At 41.8% G+C, this 20,460-nt stretch overlaps 1 protein-coding gene and 1 pseudogene across 1 annotated transcript; one reads left to right on the top strand and one right to left on the bottom strand.

Moving 5' to 3' along the window:
- The first annotated feature begins 9,410 nt into the window (after positions 1-9,410).
- mmadhca (metabolism of cobalamin associated Da) lies at positions 9,411-12,610 on the top strand. The gene is made up of 8 exons (XM_076094588.1): positions 9,411-9,510; positions 9,983-10,027; positions 10,345-10,486; positions 10,732-10,949; positions 11,168-11,273; positions 11,356-11,474; positions 11,562-11,648; positions 11,736-12,610. Exons 2-8 carry the CDS (start codon positions 10,016-10,018, stop codon positions 11,952-11,954), a joined length of 903 nt encoding a protein of 300 aa, XP_075950703.1. The 5' UTR covers positions 9,411-9,510; positions 9,983-10,015; the 3' UTR covers positions 11,955-12,610.
- A 1,807-nt stretch (positions 12,611-14,417) lies between these two features.
- Positions 14,418-16,117, bottom strand: LOC142952706 (ly6/PLAUR domain-containing protein 6-like; annotated as a pseudogene).
- Positions 16,118-20,460: the final 4,343 nt, after the last annotated feature.

Raw genomic sequence — 20,460 nt, 5'->3', positions numbered from 1 at the left:
CCCCATCCACACCCTTTGCGCACCATGCAGTCATCACAATGCCGTCTTGTGTCATTCAGCCTGAAGGTGGTGGATGGGGTTTCTCGCATTGGCCCGGGTGGATGTTGTGCGACCACACTGAAACAATGCTGTATTCTCATTGCTGCATTCCTCTGATTTCTCAAAACACATGAAAACATGAACCAGAACCATGTGCATGATTCGATGTCACAGTTTTATCAAGTCATTTGAGCCACCTTAAGAAAGAAAATAATTTTGAGAAAAGATATAATATTAACAGAGAAGAATAAAGTCATGATATTTTTGAAGATACAGGCTCAATATTTTTGCATCAAAGTCGCAATATTTTGAGAATGAAGTTGTAATATTTTGCCTGTAATATCAGATTTTCTTTCCCTAACTGTGGCCCTAATAGTCAGCCATATGTCTGCTTATAACTGAGTTCTTAAAAAACAAGTGACAAAATTTGCTATTTTCAGTAAAAAAATATCAACTTGTTGAAAATACAAAGGGAATTCTAGTCTCTGTAGCTTGAAAAAAAGATTTTTGAAAATATCTGAAACATGTTAATTGAACAAACAGTATGACATGACTTTAATGTCTTAGCAATGCACCCAACTGACCCTTTCCAGTGTTATTCCAAATGAGTGCTTCAGAGGCTCAAATTACAGTTAAGTATGAAGAAAATATGCCATAACCGTCAACATGTGGATAATCGCTTCATTACTATTCAAGCTGTTCTTCCTGCATTCAGAGAGCATATAATACATACACAATATAACAGAAGCTGATACTCACCCGCCCCTTTATAAACACACTGAAGCCATGTTGTCTATTTTCATTTTCTTTGTGTATCAGACATGACAGAAGTTGGGTATTTTTACACACTTTCAGAGAGCTTTTCCCCGTCGACACCGCACACACTGCTGCCGTAATCCGAACAGACAGTGCTGTGAGACAGTGGCAAGGTTCTACGTGCCTTCAGAAATGTCACCCTTCCTCTCGTCGCCGGGAAATGATGAGCGCCGACACGCACTCACACACGCACGCACATGAGATGATGTAGAAGTTTTAGTTACACATACATTTCTCGCGGGCTTAGCTGATCCGGAGGCAGCGGTAATCTCATTGGCTTGAGTTAAAATGTCAGTGGGTGGGACTTTCCAACTAAGAAGATGTTAGATTAAGGCCTGGTTAAAAGGCAAGAGATAAGAGACGGGGAAATAAGAAGTCTTTTGCTTCAAACTGCAGACATACCGTCTGTTATAAATGATCCTGCTACGTCGCCTGGCTGACCTTCAAAGTTGCATCTTGCTGGAGTAGCTTCTGTGACCAAAGGCTCATGCTGACCTTCCAAGACCAGGGATGCTGTTCTCGTTACCGAATGAAAAATGATGTCATTGCAATCGTATTTTTTATTAACATATTTTAATGAAAGTTTGCTCTGAACTGTTTATGCTCACTCCGGCTCTAATTTTCTGCACACATATTGATCCCTGCCATCGGAACCATAACCATTTGAGGTTGATGTGTAACCTTAACCATTCAAAGTCAATGGCTAAACCTAATTATTCTAGAACCTAGAATAACTAGGTTTAGCCATTGACCTAGAATCTAGCTCAATGACTAACCTTAACTTTTCGAAGTCACTGTCTAAACTTAACCATTTGATGTCAATGTCAAACCTAAATCATTCCAGTTCAATGGCTAACTTTAACCTTGCTAGGTCAGTGTCTACACTTAACCATTCGAGGTCAATGTATAACTTTAAACATTACATCAAATTAAAATGAACCCTTTGTACAAAAAAAAGATGACCCAAACTTTTTGGTCAGAGGGACTTTTGATTTGTATCAGGGTTTTTCACTTTGGGATGGTAAAACAAGCACACTGTGTTGCAGTTGGTACATTACACATGAACTAAGCTGGGAAACTCAAAATGAAGCTTATTTGCACTTCCTGATTTAATTTGACTTAATAACTGATCACATTTACAGAGTAATTTCTGAGACCGGATGTGTTGTCATTTAATGAAAGTCTGTCAAGTGCAGACATTCCAGATGCCAGTGACATTTTGCAGGTATTAGTTCCGCTTGTGGTTGTTGTTTGAAGTCACACACACAAACACACACACAAATCATCGATCCATCCTGAGGTTTTTCTGAAGGAATCTGGTGGGAAAAGCAATTGAGGGAGGAGAGGCTTTGCTTCAGAGTGAAAGCGTGCAGCCGCTCTGAAAGTTTTTAATCTCTTACCAGGACAGTCAGACATACACGTGTAACCACATTTTCTATTTATAGCCGCTACTTCCATCTTCTTGGGCTGACGAGAGAAGAAACAGGGTTGGGAATATCATTTGAACCAGAGCCGTTTGAGCACTTTGCTCCGTAAGCTTGCATTCATGATATGTAAAGATATGTAAAATGGCTTAAATGATCAGGGTGCCACAAGCTGGAGTGGCCTTATATGCAAACTGCGTAGTAATTATCTTCCTCATAATTACTACTCGCCTGAATTTTAATGAACCCCTTGCCGCATAAAGAAGCTGCTGCAGGTATGACGTCCTCGTTAGTGACAAAGTAAAAACTGAGCAAACAGCGATCGGGGATCTCAGGGATTCGCCAGCATATCAGGATGTGCCATCAACTACCGGCAGTCACTAGGCGAGCGTCAGTTGGGGCCAGTGGTGCAGCTACACCCTGGGGCCCTTTACACATCTACATAATTTCATGCGCACAGTGCAACAGCAGACACACACCCACCGCTACCTCATTAGTGACTGCAGCCCCCCTAGGCTCACAACCGGGAAAAGGCCCTAATTGCACAGTTCAGCAGCACTGACAGCGCTCAGGGCGTTTTTTTTTTTTTGGAACAGACTTCGACAAATGAGCATCAGGTGCGAGCACCCACAGTAATATTCTGTTATTCCCTGACCCCGGCTGTCACGGTTGTAACCGCCGAGCTCATGCTAAGTCCCTGGAACTTTCTGGGAGCACCGAGGGAACAAGTCAAGATGTTGGACTGATTAGGCGTCAGTCACTTTGCGGAGCACAAGACCCGTTAACTAGTTTAAATGTTCTTGGAATAGCTCATTCGTAAGTAGAAATATAGCCTACAAGTGTGTTGTGTTGCAAAGCTGTGGTTACATTTATAAACCCATGTATGGTTTGCATTCTGGATGGCAATGCCGGCTCGACGACCAGTCGGTGGACCACTTTGGTCCAGAAGTGTAAAGCATGAATGTAATATTACATACACAGCGGTTCACTAATCTGGCCGTATCATTCTGCAAACAACCGTGATAGCCGCTATGCTAACATACCTTTTTTGAGCTTTTGTAGTGAGTACCGGTACATGTATTGTGTTCCTATCCAGACGATAACGTATGTTTGTAGCCAAAAGGAAGTTAACATCGCACTGGTTCCCTCGACAAGAACACAATGGGATATCTTCCAGTGGATTTGGGATTATTGCAGAAAATAAACTTTGTGGCCGACACAAGTTCATGAAACATATGCGTTTTGTGCAGCAAGATAATCTCCGTCCATTTTTTGTGATTTTTCCAGCGTGAATGTAGTCGCCACAAGTAAAAAAGCTAATGCTAGGCTATAAACGAACTGCACCATGGTCACCATGGTCATGATCGCGAGAACAAACGCAACTATAACGGCGGACTAGTCGGCGTGATGACATTTTGTCGTCTTATTTAGCCACTCTTTAGCAACCGCCTTCAAATTTCACCAGTGGGATATTTACTGACTAATTTATGTCAAACAAAACGTTAAAATCGTTTAAGCTTGTGTTAACCACAGACCTTATTTCAGACTACTAACCAAAAACACATTAAAAAAAAACATGCTAACATCCTAGACATCAGCATGTTAGCATGCTACCGGTAGCATTTGTCTCTAAGCATTGCTTTTCCTATGTGGAGCCTCACAAAGCTGCTAGCATGGCTCTTGTTGAACCACCTTGCCAGTGTTTTGGTAATAATAATCAGCTGGCGTCTTTTAATAAAAGAGAAATCATCTCTGCAGTGGTTTATTGCACTTGCCCGAGCCTCTGTGCTACTTTCTTGAGATATTATCATACTTGCACCTGGTGCTTATTTGTTGAAATGGATTCCAAAATGCTCTGAGCATTGTCAGTAGTGCTGAACTCTTCAATTATTTTCCGCACGCAAGCCTGGGGTTTACAGCCACTAATGAGGTAGCACCGTTTTTGAGCCGTTATTCTGAATTCACATAATCATGCATGTTTCAGGAGGGGGGGGGGAGTGTTTATGCATTTTGCATCAGTGCCCACTGTGACCATGTTCACCAAGTTTGGTCAATCAGGGAAGAAAAATGGATATGGGGATTAATATTTAAAAGATTAACCCCATCAATGAAATCGGTTTATAGGGTGAGAACCTATAAATTGCAGTCATTTTAGATATCCCACCCTGGAGAGCCGTAGATGTAGTCTTGATGGCGGTGATGCAGTGGCAGCAGAGATTTGATGAATAAGGGCGTTTAGATGCCCTTGACAGGAAAAACACACAAAACACAACCCGGCGAGGTCATCGGATAATAATTGAGAGCTGGAGACCCGGAGAGATGAGGAAATTAATATGGTAATTGTCTTCCTGCTTGAACTTCAGCTAAAAGCTTCTTTATTTTCTGAAGTTCATATCGATGTCATCATAACAGGATGTAGCCTCGTAATACATATGAAAGTGTACATAAATACTTTGTCACATGGGAGTGTCACAGGTATTGTCTTTGTCCTTCTCGTTCGTAAGTCCGTGTGAAAATCAGGGGCTGCTGGGAAATGTGGACACCAACTTGTCCAAACTATGATAAAGCAGTATGCTCATTGGAAAAAATCATAAAATATAAGTAATAAAATGGAGGAAAATCCCCCTGAATATGCTGTTTTTTGCCATTTACCAAGATACACAGACGATTGAAGTGTTTCTCTTTATTCAGCTAAAAAAGCACCGTGGTGTTAGCAGGCAGTTGGTGTCCAGATAGTGATGCTCCGCAGCAGCTGAGACCCTGTAGACATGTGTCTGGCTGTTTAAATGATTAAAGATGTGACTGCTTAATAGAAAAGAGACTTGTTGTGTGTTTTGGATCAATATGTTTATTTGCTTTCTTGAGAGTTAGATGAGAAGATTGACACCACTCTCATGTCTGTACGCTAAATATGAAGCTACGGCCGGGAGACGGTTAGCGTAGCTTAGCATAAAGACTGAAAACAGAAGGGAAACAGCTAGCCTGGCTCTGTCCAAAGGTAACAAAATCACCCAACCAGCACCTCTAAGGCCCTGTCCACACTACTCTGTTTCTCCTTGGATGCAGATTTGTCAAATAGAAACGATCTCCGTCCACACAGGAGTTTCAGCATCATTCTCGAGTTGATCTGCGTCCACACGGCAGCCTTCGAAGGCGGACAGCACGTGACCATTAACGTACACTGGGCATGCGTGACGGTGTAAACAGGAAGTGGATTGGTTGCTTAGTTAAAAAAAAAAAATACGACAGAGTAATAAAGTAGTCTTTAATAATGAAAGGTTGTATTTGATACTTAAGATCTTCCTCTAAAATCTCCCTCTATAAACTCAAACAGACACAGTTCGTGGAAAGTTTTAGAAGTTTTATTTTTCAGACGTAGTTACAGCGCTGCGGGTCTCTCGCTCTCTCTCTGTCTCTCCCTCTCCAAATTTACTTTAACATCAACACTTACACATAAACGTTTACTAGATTATGGGTCCATCAATGTAGTCTCTCACTCGTTTCCTCCGTGTTGTTGATGTCTGTTCTCACTAGTAGCTCTGAACATCATGACCGCCTAGCTAGCTTCTAAGCTAATTTTAACATTACCGCCAATGGAGAAATGCTAACCGCGATTAGCATTACAGCGCTGCGGGTCTATCTCTCTCTCTCACATCAAATTTACTTTAAAATCAACACTTACACGTAAACGTTTACTAGAATATGGGTCCATAAATGTGGTCAACACACGTCTCTCACTCTATTCTGCTCTTGCTTCGTGCAGGAAAGCTTAGCAGATCGCTAACAGTAGATCCGTGAAATAAAGACCATGGAATCCGTAGAAGAGTTTCAAGACTTTAGTGTGAATCTTTCTTATTTGTAAAACTGTGGAAACACAATATGAAATATGGCTTTACAAACTGTCCCTATACACATACATGAATACAAAACAACAATCCATGATATAGCCAGCATGTAACATGTCCGCCTAGCTAGCTTCTAAGCTAATTTTAACATTACCGCCAATGGAGAAATGCTAACCGCGATTAGCATTTAATACAACACAAATGTTATACTAAACACGCGAATAGAATATATCTACGTACATCTTTTCATGCTTCATAAATACATACTTACAGACTAAGGTCTCTCAAGGCTACCAAACGGAAGAAGTAAAACGTTAGTGCAGCGTGTCTTCTCATTAGAATCTAAAAACAACGAGCTGCTCCATAGGGCTGATGCCGGTCACGCCGCTCGCTAATCACTCCAATAACAGCTGCTTCCTCCACAGAAATGCAGACTTTTACTGCACAACAGCTGCTAGCTGCTGCTAGCTGTTGTGCTAGCAGCAACATCATGTAGCTGTTGTGCTAGCAGCAACGCTTGCAATTAGTTATCCATGTTGAAATGAATCGCTGGTAGCCCAGTTTGTTTTCTTCCGGGTACGGGTCACGTGATAGTGAGTGTGACGAATCAGGGACGGAGACGTCATGGTTGCCAAGAACCAATCCAGTAGCGAACACGGGTGTGGGCATCATTTTTTCTAAGCACATCCGTATCCGACCGTCCACACGCAAACGCAACCCCGGAGTTCTCAAATACCTCCAACCTCGGCGGAGTTTTCAGATTCCTCCGTTTAGGGTGCTCCAAAACTCCGGCGTAGTGTGGCCGCTCAGTGTAAACGTAGCAAATACGGAGTAAAAACGGAGTAGTGTGGACAGGGCCTAAAGCTCACTAATAAACGAGTCATATCTTGTTTGTTTCCCGAAGTCTTGTGATTACGGGGAGGATTTCAGGAAGTCACTGTTTCCAGCCAAGATGTAGATAGATTCTTTTTTTAATTGAATCAAACAAACAAGATAAAATGTATTGATTAGTGAGTTTTAGACTTTTTTCTACCTTCAGAAATAGCCAAACTAGCTACCCCCCATTTCCAGTCTTTATGCTAAGCTAAGCTAACCACACAGAGGAAGATAAAGGTACCATCTGGAACCGAAAATGGTTCTTTAGAGTGATGCCATAGAAGAACCGTAAAAAGGTTCTTTGTGGAATCATTTTCTTAGCAAGGAACTTTAAAGAGCTTTACACGTGAGCTCCGGGGTTCTAAATTTAAGTTGTGTGGAGGTGGCGGCAGGTGGGAAACATAACCAAAACCTGTAACTCTGCAATCCTGATAGGTTTGTCATCCTCAAATGCTGAGAGGAGATGGGTTATAGACCTTTTAATGGCTCTCACTACGTCAATAGTTAAGGCAGTAAATAGAGTGCTGACTTGAGCAGGTATAGCTCAGAATATGTGGAGGGTTGTTTTTTGACAGTGGATGAAATGTTAATAGAAAAGTGCTGATTCCAGACAAGATCCAATGTGGCCTGACAGCGCGGCGATATGAGACCTGGAGTGACTCATGGCTCTGTCTCGAGGTCTCAAGGCTCCGCTGAACTGAGGAATTCCATTCGCGAAAAGCAGCCACATGCTGTCCAGGAAAAAAAGGGTTTCATAGAAACAATTAGAGACTGATACTGCACGATTACTTTAAACTGAGTAATGGTAAGTGCATGCTGGTAGATAGGCTGAAACATACTCTGTAAATTGTGTCTATTTGCACATTTTACATTTTCTTTTACTATTCTTTGATATTTTATTATCAAATCAATTCATTGAAACACAATTCCAGGTTAATCGACGATGGAAAACAATTATAAGGTGCTGCTTTAATGTCAGCCGAGCTGCACATTATCTCACCACAGAGCAAAAGTGTTGAATTTCCACAACTGGTCTTGATTCATTCTAAGCTTTTCACCTCCAAATAACAACACTGGGGAGGGAGCCTGTGGTGAAGATTTCATTTGGTAGCTGCTTTGGGATGCTGGCGCATATCAGTGTGTGTGTGTGTGTGTGTGTGTGTGTGTGTACATCCCACAAGGGCTCCGTCTAGGGTGGATGCTGCATTGCTGTTACAAATGATCCTGTGGGAGACTCGCTGACAGCCAAGCCCTGTGCGGTTCCACATGCCTCCTCCTCATCACACACACGCACCCACACACACACACACACACACACAACACACACAACACACACACACGGGATAAACTCCCACTGCACATCCTGTCAGTTCAGAGAAAATGTCAATCAGCTTGTCCGAGTCAGCTATAAAGAGACGTGTCCACGCCAGCAAAATGCACTTTCGCTGTCCTTGTCCTTCACGACTTCTGACAGCAAATATTACTGTTCTTGCTGGGACAATTCCTCTATTCTACTTTTTCGAAAAACTTTATTGATCAAGGGAGGGGATTTTTTGCTGAGCATGTGTGCCGTTTCTCCTCAGTTTCCCACCTGGGAACCACCCAGCGCAAACGCACTCGGCCTTTGATTCTGGACATTATTGAGAGGTTTGCCAAGGTGAAGTTATTAGAGTTTTAGGGAACTTAAGTGGAAGTGTGATTAAAGCACATTCCCCTGCCCAGGATGTCATAGTTTACACAGGGGCCTATCCACTGAAGTTGTTTGCATGACATCGCAGAGCACTCAGGTGTTGATATACTGTATATTGATATTCTATCTCTCAGTTCAGGCCTGTGACATCCTCAATGCAGCTGACCAATCAGCTGCCACACCTGGTATTAATTACCTGCTGTTTTCTACCTGCTCCTTGTGATTTTTATAGAAAAACCGAAGGCTTGAAACAACCAATATGTCTTCTTTAGTCGGACAATACCATTATCATCAAGCTGGACTGTATAAATATCAACAGAAGTAAGTCTGAGTAACCCTTTTTATTTTTTATCACAAATAACAATATGGGAGGCAAGTCAACATTATAAAAACTTAAAATACTCCAATTAATTTCCCAAATACCAACTAGCATGCTACTTTATGAGGCCAACTTGCAATGTTAAACAGGGGCAGTGGTGCTGTTGTAATCAAATATTTGGTCGTGTAAACTTGCTGCCATCTTGTGGTGAAACATGGGAAAACACGGCCCTTTTAATATCTGATAGCACCGGTAAAAAGGACAAAACGTCCGTAGTATTATGTAATAATTGTCGTCTCAAAGTAGCACAATTTCACGCAGAGAATGGCGCACGCTGAATTCTCTTTAAATAACCCCATTGTCTCTTACGTCACACTAAAATGGACGTTGATATAACTGTTATCCAAACTGCGCATGACTTGTTCATCCCTCATCGCTTCCCGTCGTTGTTTTCGCGATCGGGAAAGAGCCCGGTAGAGTCGCGGACGTGCGATTTGACTGGTAAGAACAACATGTACTTTTCTAGATATAATCCCGTTAACATATGTATATCTGTCGTTTTCTTAATCACGTTGTCGGCTGTTTTGTGTACTCGTCATATCAAGTTAGGGAATATAAAATACTGCCTAAATAGGGAAAGTGTCAAAATAAGCTATCAGCTGATCTGTTAGCAAACAGTTCGCTAACGCTAGTAGCTTAGCTAGTTAGTTAGCTGTTTTGTTTGCTTTGAACCCGACACATTTTGAGACGATGTACATCCGTTACAAATTAAACGTCTTTGTTACTTGTGAAGCGAGTGTATGACAGACTTGGACGCTGCCCCGTGAAAGATTGCATCATGTCAGCTAGCATGTTGTGTTATAACTAACTCTGGTTAGCAAACTTCAGGTTAGCTAGCTAAAGCTTGTTTTTCAATTTAAAGAAATACACACACTCTGAGTTGTCCTCATTGTTGTTGTTTTTAATCCAACAGGTTAACGTGAGAGGGAGAAGGAGACGAACCACAATGTCCAGTAGTGTAAGTTACATAACACACCATTTAAAATACAGGCAATTTTCCAAGATGTTGCTTATCGTACAAATTACATGCAAAAGTGAATCAATTTGGATTTTTGTTGAATCACTCAAAAGCCGAATTTACCATCACATGTTGAGCGATTGCTAATAGTAAACATGGGTCTGCATGTTTACTATTGTGTGTATCTGAGTGTGTGTGTATCTGTGTGTATCTGAGAGAATGTATCTGAGTGTGTGTATCTGAGAGAATAGGCTACTGTCCTGTACTTTTCTTAAAATGCTTCCGGCTGTTAACGAATGCCTTTTGCTCCCATACAGGTGCTGTGTGGTCGAGGCAGGTTGGTTCTGTCTAAGACTGCCGGCCATCAAGCATTAGCTGCCCTCCGTGTCGGCAGAACCAGAACCTTCTCTGCTGCAAGCTCAGATGAGCCTTACATGGCTGTATCACACACAGACTCAGGTGAGTCGTATAGTAAATTAATTAGTCACCAGTTACTGGTAAATGTGACCGTACTCTGATCTAGATCTGAACGGAGCTTATGACTTATATTTTAGTTTCTTTGTTCTTGTCGGTCTGTTGAATTGTGTTGAGAGACTAGTCAAACATGGCTGCAGACGATGTTCCAGGTTTTTCAGCAGCAAACTGAGGGTTTGTCAGAACAAAGGAAAATATAAAGACGTGTATCTTTGTCACGTCCCCTACAGGCCCCAGGACCGTGTGGCCTGACGAGAACATGGGACCATTCGGACCTCAAGACCAGCGCTTTCAGTTACCGGGTAACGCCGGGTTCGACTGCCACCTGGAGGGCATGGAGGACCAGAAGAAGACTCCGGTCCACAGGACGGTGCCGGATGTACTGACGGCCCCGAGCTGCACAGAGAGGCACCAGTTCATACTGGCCCAGTTTGTTAATGAGTTCCAAGTAAGTTTTTTTTTTTTTAAATAGTTTTTGTTTTAACTTGCAGCTAACTTGTAGCTAGTGTACATGTAATGGTCATTTAACAATACATTTTAGCCATATAACCGTAGAACATTTAGATATATTCTTCACCTGCCGGGTATCTCATTATCAAGTGCAACACATGACATAAACAACTACTCAAAACCCTTTATTTGTGTGTGTGTGTGTGTGTTCATCAGGGAAACCTCGGTACCATAGACACGAGAGTCCATAAAGCTGAGCAGTACTTTAATCAGACAGAGACAGACTGCTCCATAAATAACTGCCCTGAGCTGCTAAGGAAAGGTAAGGGACCGTTATTCGGCATCGACACATCTTATACACTGACTCCTCATAGCCTGAAGTAACAAAACTCTCTGTGTGTCAGATCTTGAGCTCATGTTCCCCTCGGCGCCCACCACCTCCATCACAGTTGTGACGGTCACACAGAGTAACGGTCGGTGTGAGGAGGCAGCAGAGCAGGACAAAGACCAGCTGCTGCGCAAAGTGAGTCCTGTGATATTTCATCACTGAATAAGTTAAGAGATGTGACGTTGAAACGGCGTACTGACGTGCGTTTTCTCCTAACTGCAGTTCGTGAGCGGAGCGAAGGAAATGTGCTTCGCTCTGTGGACTGCAGGCTACTGGGCCGACTTCATCGACCCCACAACAGGAGCAGCTGTGAGTTGCTCTTGTTTGCAGTCGGGATTTCTTGCATTAACGGTGATTCGTCCTCCCTGTTCACATCGCCTCTTGTTCCCCCGACAGTTCTTTGCATCTCCATCAAGTCAAGCCAAACTGCGGACGGAGGAGGAACTAAGAGATTTGGGCTTCCACATCGAAGTGTCGGGCTCCTGCACAGTCATTCGCCACATCCTGAGAGGAACGCCTCAGTTTGTGGGGACCGTTTTCACCAACGCACCCGCTCACAGTTCTGCCATCGCGAGACTACAAGGACTTTCAAATGTGTTCGCTGATGAGGAATAGGCTTTTTAAAAAGATATATTTTTCCCAGAGGGAAATCCAAGCAAGGCGTTTTTATTTATGGTTTGAAAGAGCTTGGATCAGTGAAAGGTTGTGCAAAGTTTGTCGTACTGTAACAAGGACTTAACTGAGACTCTGAAATAGACTTCACTGCTGGTCAACCCGGCTAACCCTGCACTACATCAGGGAGAAACACAAACTCAGAGGCCTTTCAACATGTAACATCTGCCGTTTGAAAAGTTAGTAGCCGATGTTGTCCCTTCAGATGACATCATCTGTGTTTTATGATAATAGAGCCATGGATTTGAAATAGAAACGCAGATATCAGGTCAAAAACTTTTCAAACGAACCTGTACAGTGTTGTTTTGTTTCCTCTTATCTGTTGCACAGAATGTAAAGAAGTGTGTGTGTGTGTGTGTGTGTGTGTGTGTGTGTGTGTGTGTGTGTGTGTGTGTGTGTGTGTGTGTGTGTGTGTGTGTGTGTGTGTGTGTGTGTGTGTGTGTGTGTGTGTGTGTGTGTGTGTGTGTGTGTGTGTGTGTGTGTGTGTGTGTGTGTGTGTGTGTGTGTGTGTGTGTGTGTACTGTTTGATTTGAATCACGACAGTTGTGACCGTCAGAACTGCTGAGCCAATAAAGTGACTTCTCGTCAGGCTGCAGTGACACTGTTTCCTGTAGCGGTGAGTGTGTGCTCCTTCACAGAAGTGTTCCACGGAGAACTGAATTATCCAGATTCATATTTAAATTTTTATAATGAAGAGTTGCCTATACATGATAAAATATACAACAAAATAACAGTTTGTAGAATAAAGAGACATTCATGCAGTGGGGGAAGAAGTATTGAGATGTTTCACTTCAGTAAAAGTCCTGAATTCAAACTGGTACATAAGTATCAAGTATACTTCCAAGTACCGAAAGGAAAAGTACTTATTATGCAGAATGGCCCATTTCAGATTTGTATATACAATATTGCCTCATAACTTGATAAATTAACGTGTACATTTCTAATGTCGCCATACTGCTGGGTAGTTTAACCTGTATTAATACATCATAGTGTGTTTGTTTTTATTAAATCAAAATTTACAAAGTAACCTAATGAAATAATAGTTGTGGAGTAAATGCTACAATATTTGCCTCAAAATGTAGGAGTAGAAGTATAAAGTTGCATAAAATGGAAATACTTAAATAACAAGTACCTCAACATTGTACATGAGCGGAGTTCTTCAGTAAATGTATTTTCCACCACTGTCCAAATGAAGATCCAGTCAAACAGACTTCGCATAGAAACAACCGTGTTGCAAATGGCTATCATACATTTTCAAAGTTCCCAAACATGTCAGTGCGGAGGATATTCATTCAAACACATCCATTGAGAACACACACTGGATTGAGTCTGGAACAAATGTGGTGCTCGCAGACACATTTTTACAAGATATACTGCCTCATCTGACATTTTTATTTAGCGGTTTTGACACATCTTGATCACCTGTGAGCCTGAAGCTAGACACAATGAAAGCTGCTACACCTACAGGGTGCAATCTTTCTTTCTGTCAAAACAACCAGGAAGACATTTGTCTCACTGAGCATTTTATTGAATCTATAAAAAACAAAATGACTGCGTTTGTGTGTGTGTGTGTGGACTTTTAAGTTCAGTTTGTGTGTGTGTATACTTAAACAGTGGTGATCTGTCTCCACCTAGTGGTTGATTAGATTTACTGCACAGAGGCTGACTTCGACTTGACAATCGTTGTGATCCAGAGAAAGGTAAAGACAACACAAGCATTGGTTAGTTTTCATTTTATCAAACAGACTCGGTCTCTTTGTTTGGTGTCTCCTTGTGGTCGTTTGATCAGATTGGGTTTCCACAGTGCTGCTTCAACGCTTACTAAAGGTCTGGCTCCACACATTGTCATCCTGCTATAAGAACATTTTATTAATTAAATTATTTGATTTGATTTGATTATTTTTAACCAAATAATTTAATCTGAAATAAGATAATTGACAATTTTTGTCATATTTTCCACTGTTAGTTTTATTGTTGATTCCAATGCATACCTTGAAAGTCGATCAAATTGAATGTAAAAAAAACATCCAAAAAAACATTACTGATTTCCCAAGCTATTTAATATTGACAAGACCTCAGAAAATGCACACTAACATGGCGACAATAATACTGTTACAACTTAGCATAAATATATTTACAAAAAAGCTTCAGCAAATTGTAAAAAGAGGAGGAAGGGAAGATTTTGCAGCAGTGACAGTTTTTTTGTCTTTTATTTGGTCAAACCTCACGTTAAAACAGTTAATTGCATTTCTGTGAGTTTCGTGGTGGTTTGTGAAACATCCTTATGCAGTTCTAACATCAGCTAGATAAAATGAACACGCTAAAAGAAAATACCACGACATTAGGAAATGCATTTGTCCTTGTTCTTCCCCTTTAGCAAATATTTACTCAAAAAGTGTCCTTAAGTTGGGTCTGACACGCACAGAGATGCAGAGTTTTCCCTCTCAAACGTGTCCAGCTGTAAAGATGGCCATGATGATGATGATGATGATGATGGGAGGAGGGAACCCTCTGCTGGAGCTGGCCAGAGGAGAAGTCGAGGAGAAGACGGAGCTGCTGGCATTCCTCGGCACCAGCACGTTACAGATGTTCCCCTCGCAGCAGGACGAGCACATCTGCCGGATGAGACCGAGACGTTGAGGAGACGTCCTCCTGATTCCGTACAACACTCTTATCTCTTTTCCACGACATGAGAATCAACCTCCACCTACCTGATGGCCGTTACCGGTGACACCAGTGCAGCCGGTGAACAGACAGTCCTTCAGGGCCACGCAGCGCTTGGTCACAGACACACTGTTGCCATGGTTATCCATCATGTGGAGCGTGCTACAGTATCTGGCATCTGGAAGACATGGCACACCTTCACTTCTGGACTATTTGTTTTACTACTGACAATAAGCAAATGTCTTTGTAGAAGTGAGTTTGCATTTAGCTCAGTGGAGCTGAAACAGATGAGGCGACGTACCTTTTGGACAGTAAACATCTGGCGCCCAGCGGTTACACTCGTAGTTATCTGTGGCTTCTTCACACGTGAAGCACTTGAAGCCACCAGGATGGGGCGTAGCTGTGGAGGACAGACGCACACACACACACACTTAAGTACTCTTGAGTTTGTGATGTCTGATCTGATCACAACATTCAGGATTTGAGTATTTATTAATACAGGGTTTCACTGTTTGAATTAATGCACAATTTAAATACTGATTCAACCAAGCACTTGCCTGACACCCACTCTTGACAGAAAAGCCTTGAAAAAGACGTGACACACTCCAGTCAGTGCGGTCGAGTGCCACCAGCGCTAAAGGGACGAGTTTAAAGGCTTTGCTGCAGGACGTCTCTGTTAACAGTACTGGATAGACTGAAGAGGGCAAAGACCCACTCACTGCCGTTTGGACTCGAAGGACCTTACCAGTCCTCAGACAGCGCTACTCGACTTGCACCACAGAGGGTGTGATGGCGGAGCCTCTCACGGAGAGTCCGCTGTTATAGCTGCTGTATATTGTTTGCGCTTGAGCGTGGAATGTGGTGAAACTGTACCTCTGCCAAACCTTGGGGCAACCTCCGGGTCTGAAAGGTGAAGCCAAAGTGGAAGTGCCTTAAACCTGCATTCTTTCTAATGGCCAGCAGGGGGCGACTCCTTTAAAAATAAGTCTGGTTGTATAGAAGTCTATGAGAAAATGACTCTCCTTCTCACCTGTATTATTACCTCAGTAAACATTGTAAACATGAGTTTATGGTCTTAAGCTCTAGTTACAAGTCTTCTTCAATACAGCATGATGTTCATTTAGTACATTATGGTCCATTTAGAGTCAAACAGACTATAAAACGGAGTATGCTTTAGGGCGGGGCTACTGTGATTGACGGGCCGCTACCACGCCGTTGTTCAGAACTCAGTTGTACAAAAAGACACTAAGCCGAGTCGGCTGTTAGTTTTTCCTACTTGAGGGATGCAGCAGGATGATGTCCGTCATGGAGAAGTCCCGTGACTGGACCGCTGTCAGCCAATCAGCAACGTTGGTCATTAGCAGCACCCAGGCCACTGTTGGCCACGCCTCCATCTTTGGCCCAAAGTTCCTTCATGCACTTTGCTTTGGCACTTTGAAACTGTGTGGGAAAGAAGGGGACCATGAGCAGCAGAAATAGGTGGTCTCAGATAAACCCCCAAGAGGAGCACCTTGATACATTGAAGAATTATTTAAAAAAAAAGAAATTTCGTAGCTGCAGTAGACGCAGAACATGAAAACAAATGCCTGGAAGCTAACATCTAATAATAGCAGGAATTATATAATCTATAAAGGTGATCAGCTGTGTGTGCTGCTCACGCTGTGAGCTCGCTTCATTATTTAAACGTCAAAAGGAACCCCACCAGCCTGCAGACAAAGGACAGGAAGACGTCTATTATACATATCAACACTTCTGACATAAACATGAGTTATGTTTCAATTACAAGGCCTCTTTTGCCCTCTGGGGATTTAAACATTGGTCCTTGCTTGCTAGATGCTTTTTTCCCAATGTCACACTAGAGAGCCAGTGTTTGGTTTGTCTGCTCTGGGCTACCGTAGAAATATGTTGGTGCAACATGCTGCACTCAGTAAAGAGGACCCGCTATATGTAGATAATAAACGGCTCATTCTAAGCTAATGAAAACAACAATTCTTAGTTTCCGTTGATAATACACAAAAGAAAACATAGTTATAAATATTATATTCCATTTTTGCCGATAAATCCCCTTCAATCCGGCACACTGTTCCTTTAAGAGGGGGCTTTACTGTTTAAAAAAGATGTGAGATGATATCTGAGTGGCCTTGGTTTATAAAGATTTAAAGCGGTATTTGTTTCTATGCAACAAAAAAAAGTCTCTTAATAGAAATGTAATAAATATTCTATGGGCTTTGGTAGAATATTTAGGCTGTATTTGTATGTCTTGAGTCCTTCGATAACATCGAATAGTATTCAGCTACATTCCAAGAGGGACACTCTGACAAATGCTCTTCTTAAGATTCACTGAGACGTCAGTCAGTGAATTAGACACCAGATGACCTGGTTTTGCCCCTGACCTGAGATCAGTTGTGTTAGTTCAACGTTGAGTTCAGATGCCTCTTACTCCATTTTGTGTTTTTTCATCCCCAGGCATTGTGCTGGCTGTGTGGTTGTAAATGCTTGTTTTCTTAGCATTATGCATGCCCCAATAACATTGATCCGTGTCTTCGCTGCAGACTGAATAACCATACTGTACTATGCTGTACACGGCACACTCTAAAGGCTCCCTCAGCCACATTGAACACTGTACGATAACGACTTTTACACAATACTTAAAAGGAAAATCAAATCAGTTGGACTATAATTACTGTAATGAATGAATATTTGCAGGAGATGACATATTTTATGATATTAAACTTAATATCTTTGGACGGTTGCTTCAACAAAACAAGACATTTTGATAAGTGACAGAAACTTTATAAACCAAATGATACATGGATTTATGAGAAATGAAGACACAATATATGTATAAATACTTCTTTTGCTCATTAGTTTCTGTACTAGCTCGTTTGAATGGATTTTTGAAATTGCAGTATTGAAACAATTTCATATATTCTTTATTTTTAAATCCAGCTTGGACTATAGATGTTGAGTTCTGGAAACTCGTTGTAATTAAATGACATGTTATTATGTGATACAATGCAGGGAAGTCTTTCAATCCACGGGTTTACATTCACTAAGCTCCTGCTCAGAGCCAGGGTGCTGTACTGTATAGCTCATAATGATATTCTGTAAGCTGAAAGGAAAACTCAAGATCAGCTCTCCAGCTCTGAGCTGTGTGAGAGATGCCGGGCCTTGCCCGGAGTAAAACTTGGAGTGCGGGGGGGATTAGGCCTCCCTATTACAACTGGAGAGGGTTTATATCTCTCAGGGTTCAATCAGCACCGACCAGCTCCTTCGGGTCGCAGCGCTGAAAGAATCTGAAGGAGGGCAGGTTTTAAATCTTTCTGTCACCCCTGACAACAGGGGACAACGTTTGCAGATTGTGTCAAAGTCGACGTTTGGAGCATTAGAGACATTAGCATCCAAAAAGTTGTTCTGTGACTTTGGCTCGGTGGTGATGCAGCCACCTGCACTTTAGTGTCACATTTTGTTCTTTTATCCACAAAAGAAGAAGAACTACGTTTAGACTCTGACTCGTGACCCTGCCTGTGACCTCTTCATACCAGAGACAAGTCGGGTCTGTCTGCTGAGTCCGACGCTATGAATCAGTCATCACAAGGCCAGAGGTTAAGCTGTGTTTTCTGTAAATATGCTACTTAAAGTATTCATAAATATAGACCTGAATTAATGACATGGCAAGTCAATGGGGAAAAAAACAGCAAATTATTTCCAAGAAAACACTGTTCAGGTAACACAAACTATTAACACTTCACACCTTCTGTCCCCAGGCAGTGCTACGCTGCGTTCAAGTGCTGTCAGAGAAAACAGATTTATGGCGGAAAGACACAAATGACCCAAAACCTTGTAAATATAACTGAGAAAGCCATCTCCATCGTAAATCACGCTGCGACCGATGGTTCTTGACTCGCTTTCCATGCTCCAATGGTGTTGCTTGTGTTTACTGCTCGCTTGCAGGAATATTTAAGTAATATGTTTGTTAGACAACATCGTCTCGCTCAGAAACCACTTTATGTGTTTCTGTTTAAAACGTAGAAAGTTAAGGAACACGTAAAGGCAGGTACTGAAACAGAGACATTGTTTACAAACCCTGAGGCCTCCGCAGTTGTTCGAACCCATTCTGTCAAACTTGAATGCATCACATGCAAACATTAGCATATTTTAGGAGAGAATGTGCTTGGTTAGGCCCAACAGAGTCATGTTGATAATCATAAAGTGATCTAGACCTCCATAGATGGTATAAAAAAACCAAAATGACACATGTGAACCAGATGAAGGATAATGCCTTTGAGTTGGTCATGCGTGTCAAAAGAATACAACATTTCAGTCCACCGTGGGTTGCCTTTGAGGTTCAGCCGATATCGACCAGACATACGGCAGGAGCTTAACTTCTGTCATACTGCCGCTCATGTGCTCCGCTTCCACACTGAGGTCGGACATACATGACTGCACCGGAGAAATTCCAGCAATCGCTGCTGGATTCTGCTGTTTGACACTTCACTGTTGACTGGAACACCGTAGTATTATTATGGTTAAAGTTCAGCCTCCCAATGCACACACAAATACACAGTCTGCACTGGCAACAGTGTAAAAATACTCTTACAAATGATAGTAAGAAAGTAAAAGTATGCATCAAATTGTGCTTAAAGTACCACAACTGCAGCAGATGTCCCCTTAGTGTTGTATCATCATATTTTTTTCAATTAAAGATAAATGTTTAGTCCATGAAACGTAAAGAAATTTGTAAAAAATAAAATGTTACAGAGCCAAACATGACGACCTCAGATGGTCAAAAAGTCCCCAAAAAAGATTTATCTAAGAATGATTATATGAGAAAAAAAGCATGAAAATCTTCTCAGATTATCAAAATAGTTGCGAATCAGTTTTTGTGTGAATCGACTTATTGACTCATCGTTTCAGCTTTATACTATATTATTGGGTTTCTATCAGTGATGGGTTACTGTGTAAGCAGTATTTTGATGTTGAAGTTGGTGGAGCTACTGTTAAGTATTTTATGCTATTGGGTAGTTTAGTCGATGACACTGCCTCATATAAACAGCACTTGTTTTTATGCAAAAATCTGACTTTACACTCAATTTAGTGGAGTGAAATGTAGCTCCAATATTTCCCTTTGAATTGTAGCGGCATACGCCTTAATTATAAAGTAGAGTCAAATGGAAATAACACAGTATTTACATTTTTTTCATGAAAAAGCCTGTCATAGAGTCCTAATGGACAACCACCCTAATCACGATTAAAACAGCCTCAGTATTAAAACCGCTTCAGTACAAACACTAAACTGCATTTGAGGTGAATCACAATCCAAATCATAATCCTTAATTAACGCGCATAATTACACCGATGCGTGACAACTACACACGCATTAGCACTGACCTGACCGGTCCATTTTACTTCATAATACTACTTACCCGCTGTATTTCCCCGGTAAGTCCGCAGCAGACTTGGAGACTCTGGAAATCGGAGAAACTACTGCGCTGCTCAGAGGAGCTCAGGGAGGAGGGTGCCGCGACGTCACTGTTACGTCACTCTTACTACTCCCATAAGGACCAGTAAACCTATTCAATGATTCGATCAGAAAGAAGTGATCCGACATTGTCATTATAATCCAGTGGTGTCATCATTTGACAAAGTATTTTTTCCCCAAGTACAGTACTTGAGCTCAATTTTGAGGTACTTCTACTTCACTAGGATAAAGGCAAATATTACTCTACTACATTTATCTGATGTTATGTTGGATGTTTACAATTTTCACACAAAACATATGATC

The sequence above is a fragment of the Anarhichas minor genome, unplaced genomic scaffold, assembly GCF_050575085.1.
Source record: "Anarhichas minor isolate MPS153535 unplaced genomic scaffold, ASM5057508v1 ptg000018l, whole genome shotgun sequence".
NCBI lineage: Eukaryota > Metazoa > Chordata > Actinopteri > Perciformes > Anarhichadidae > Anarhichas > Anarhichas minor.
Note: the sequence above shows the minus strand (reverse complement) of the source record. Positions and strands in the feature narration are given on the sequence as shown.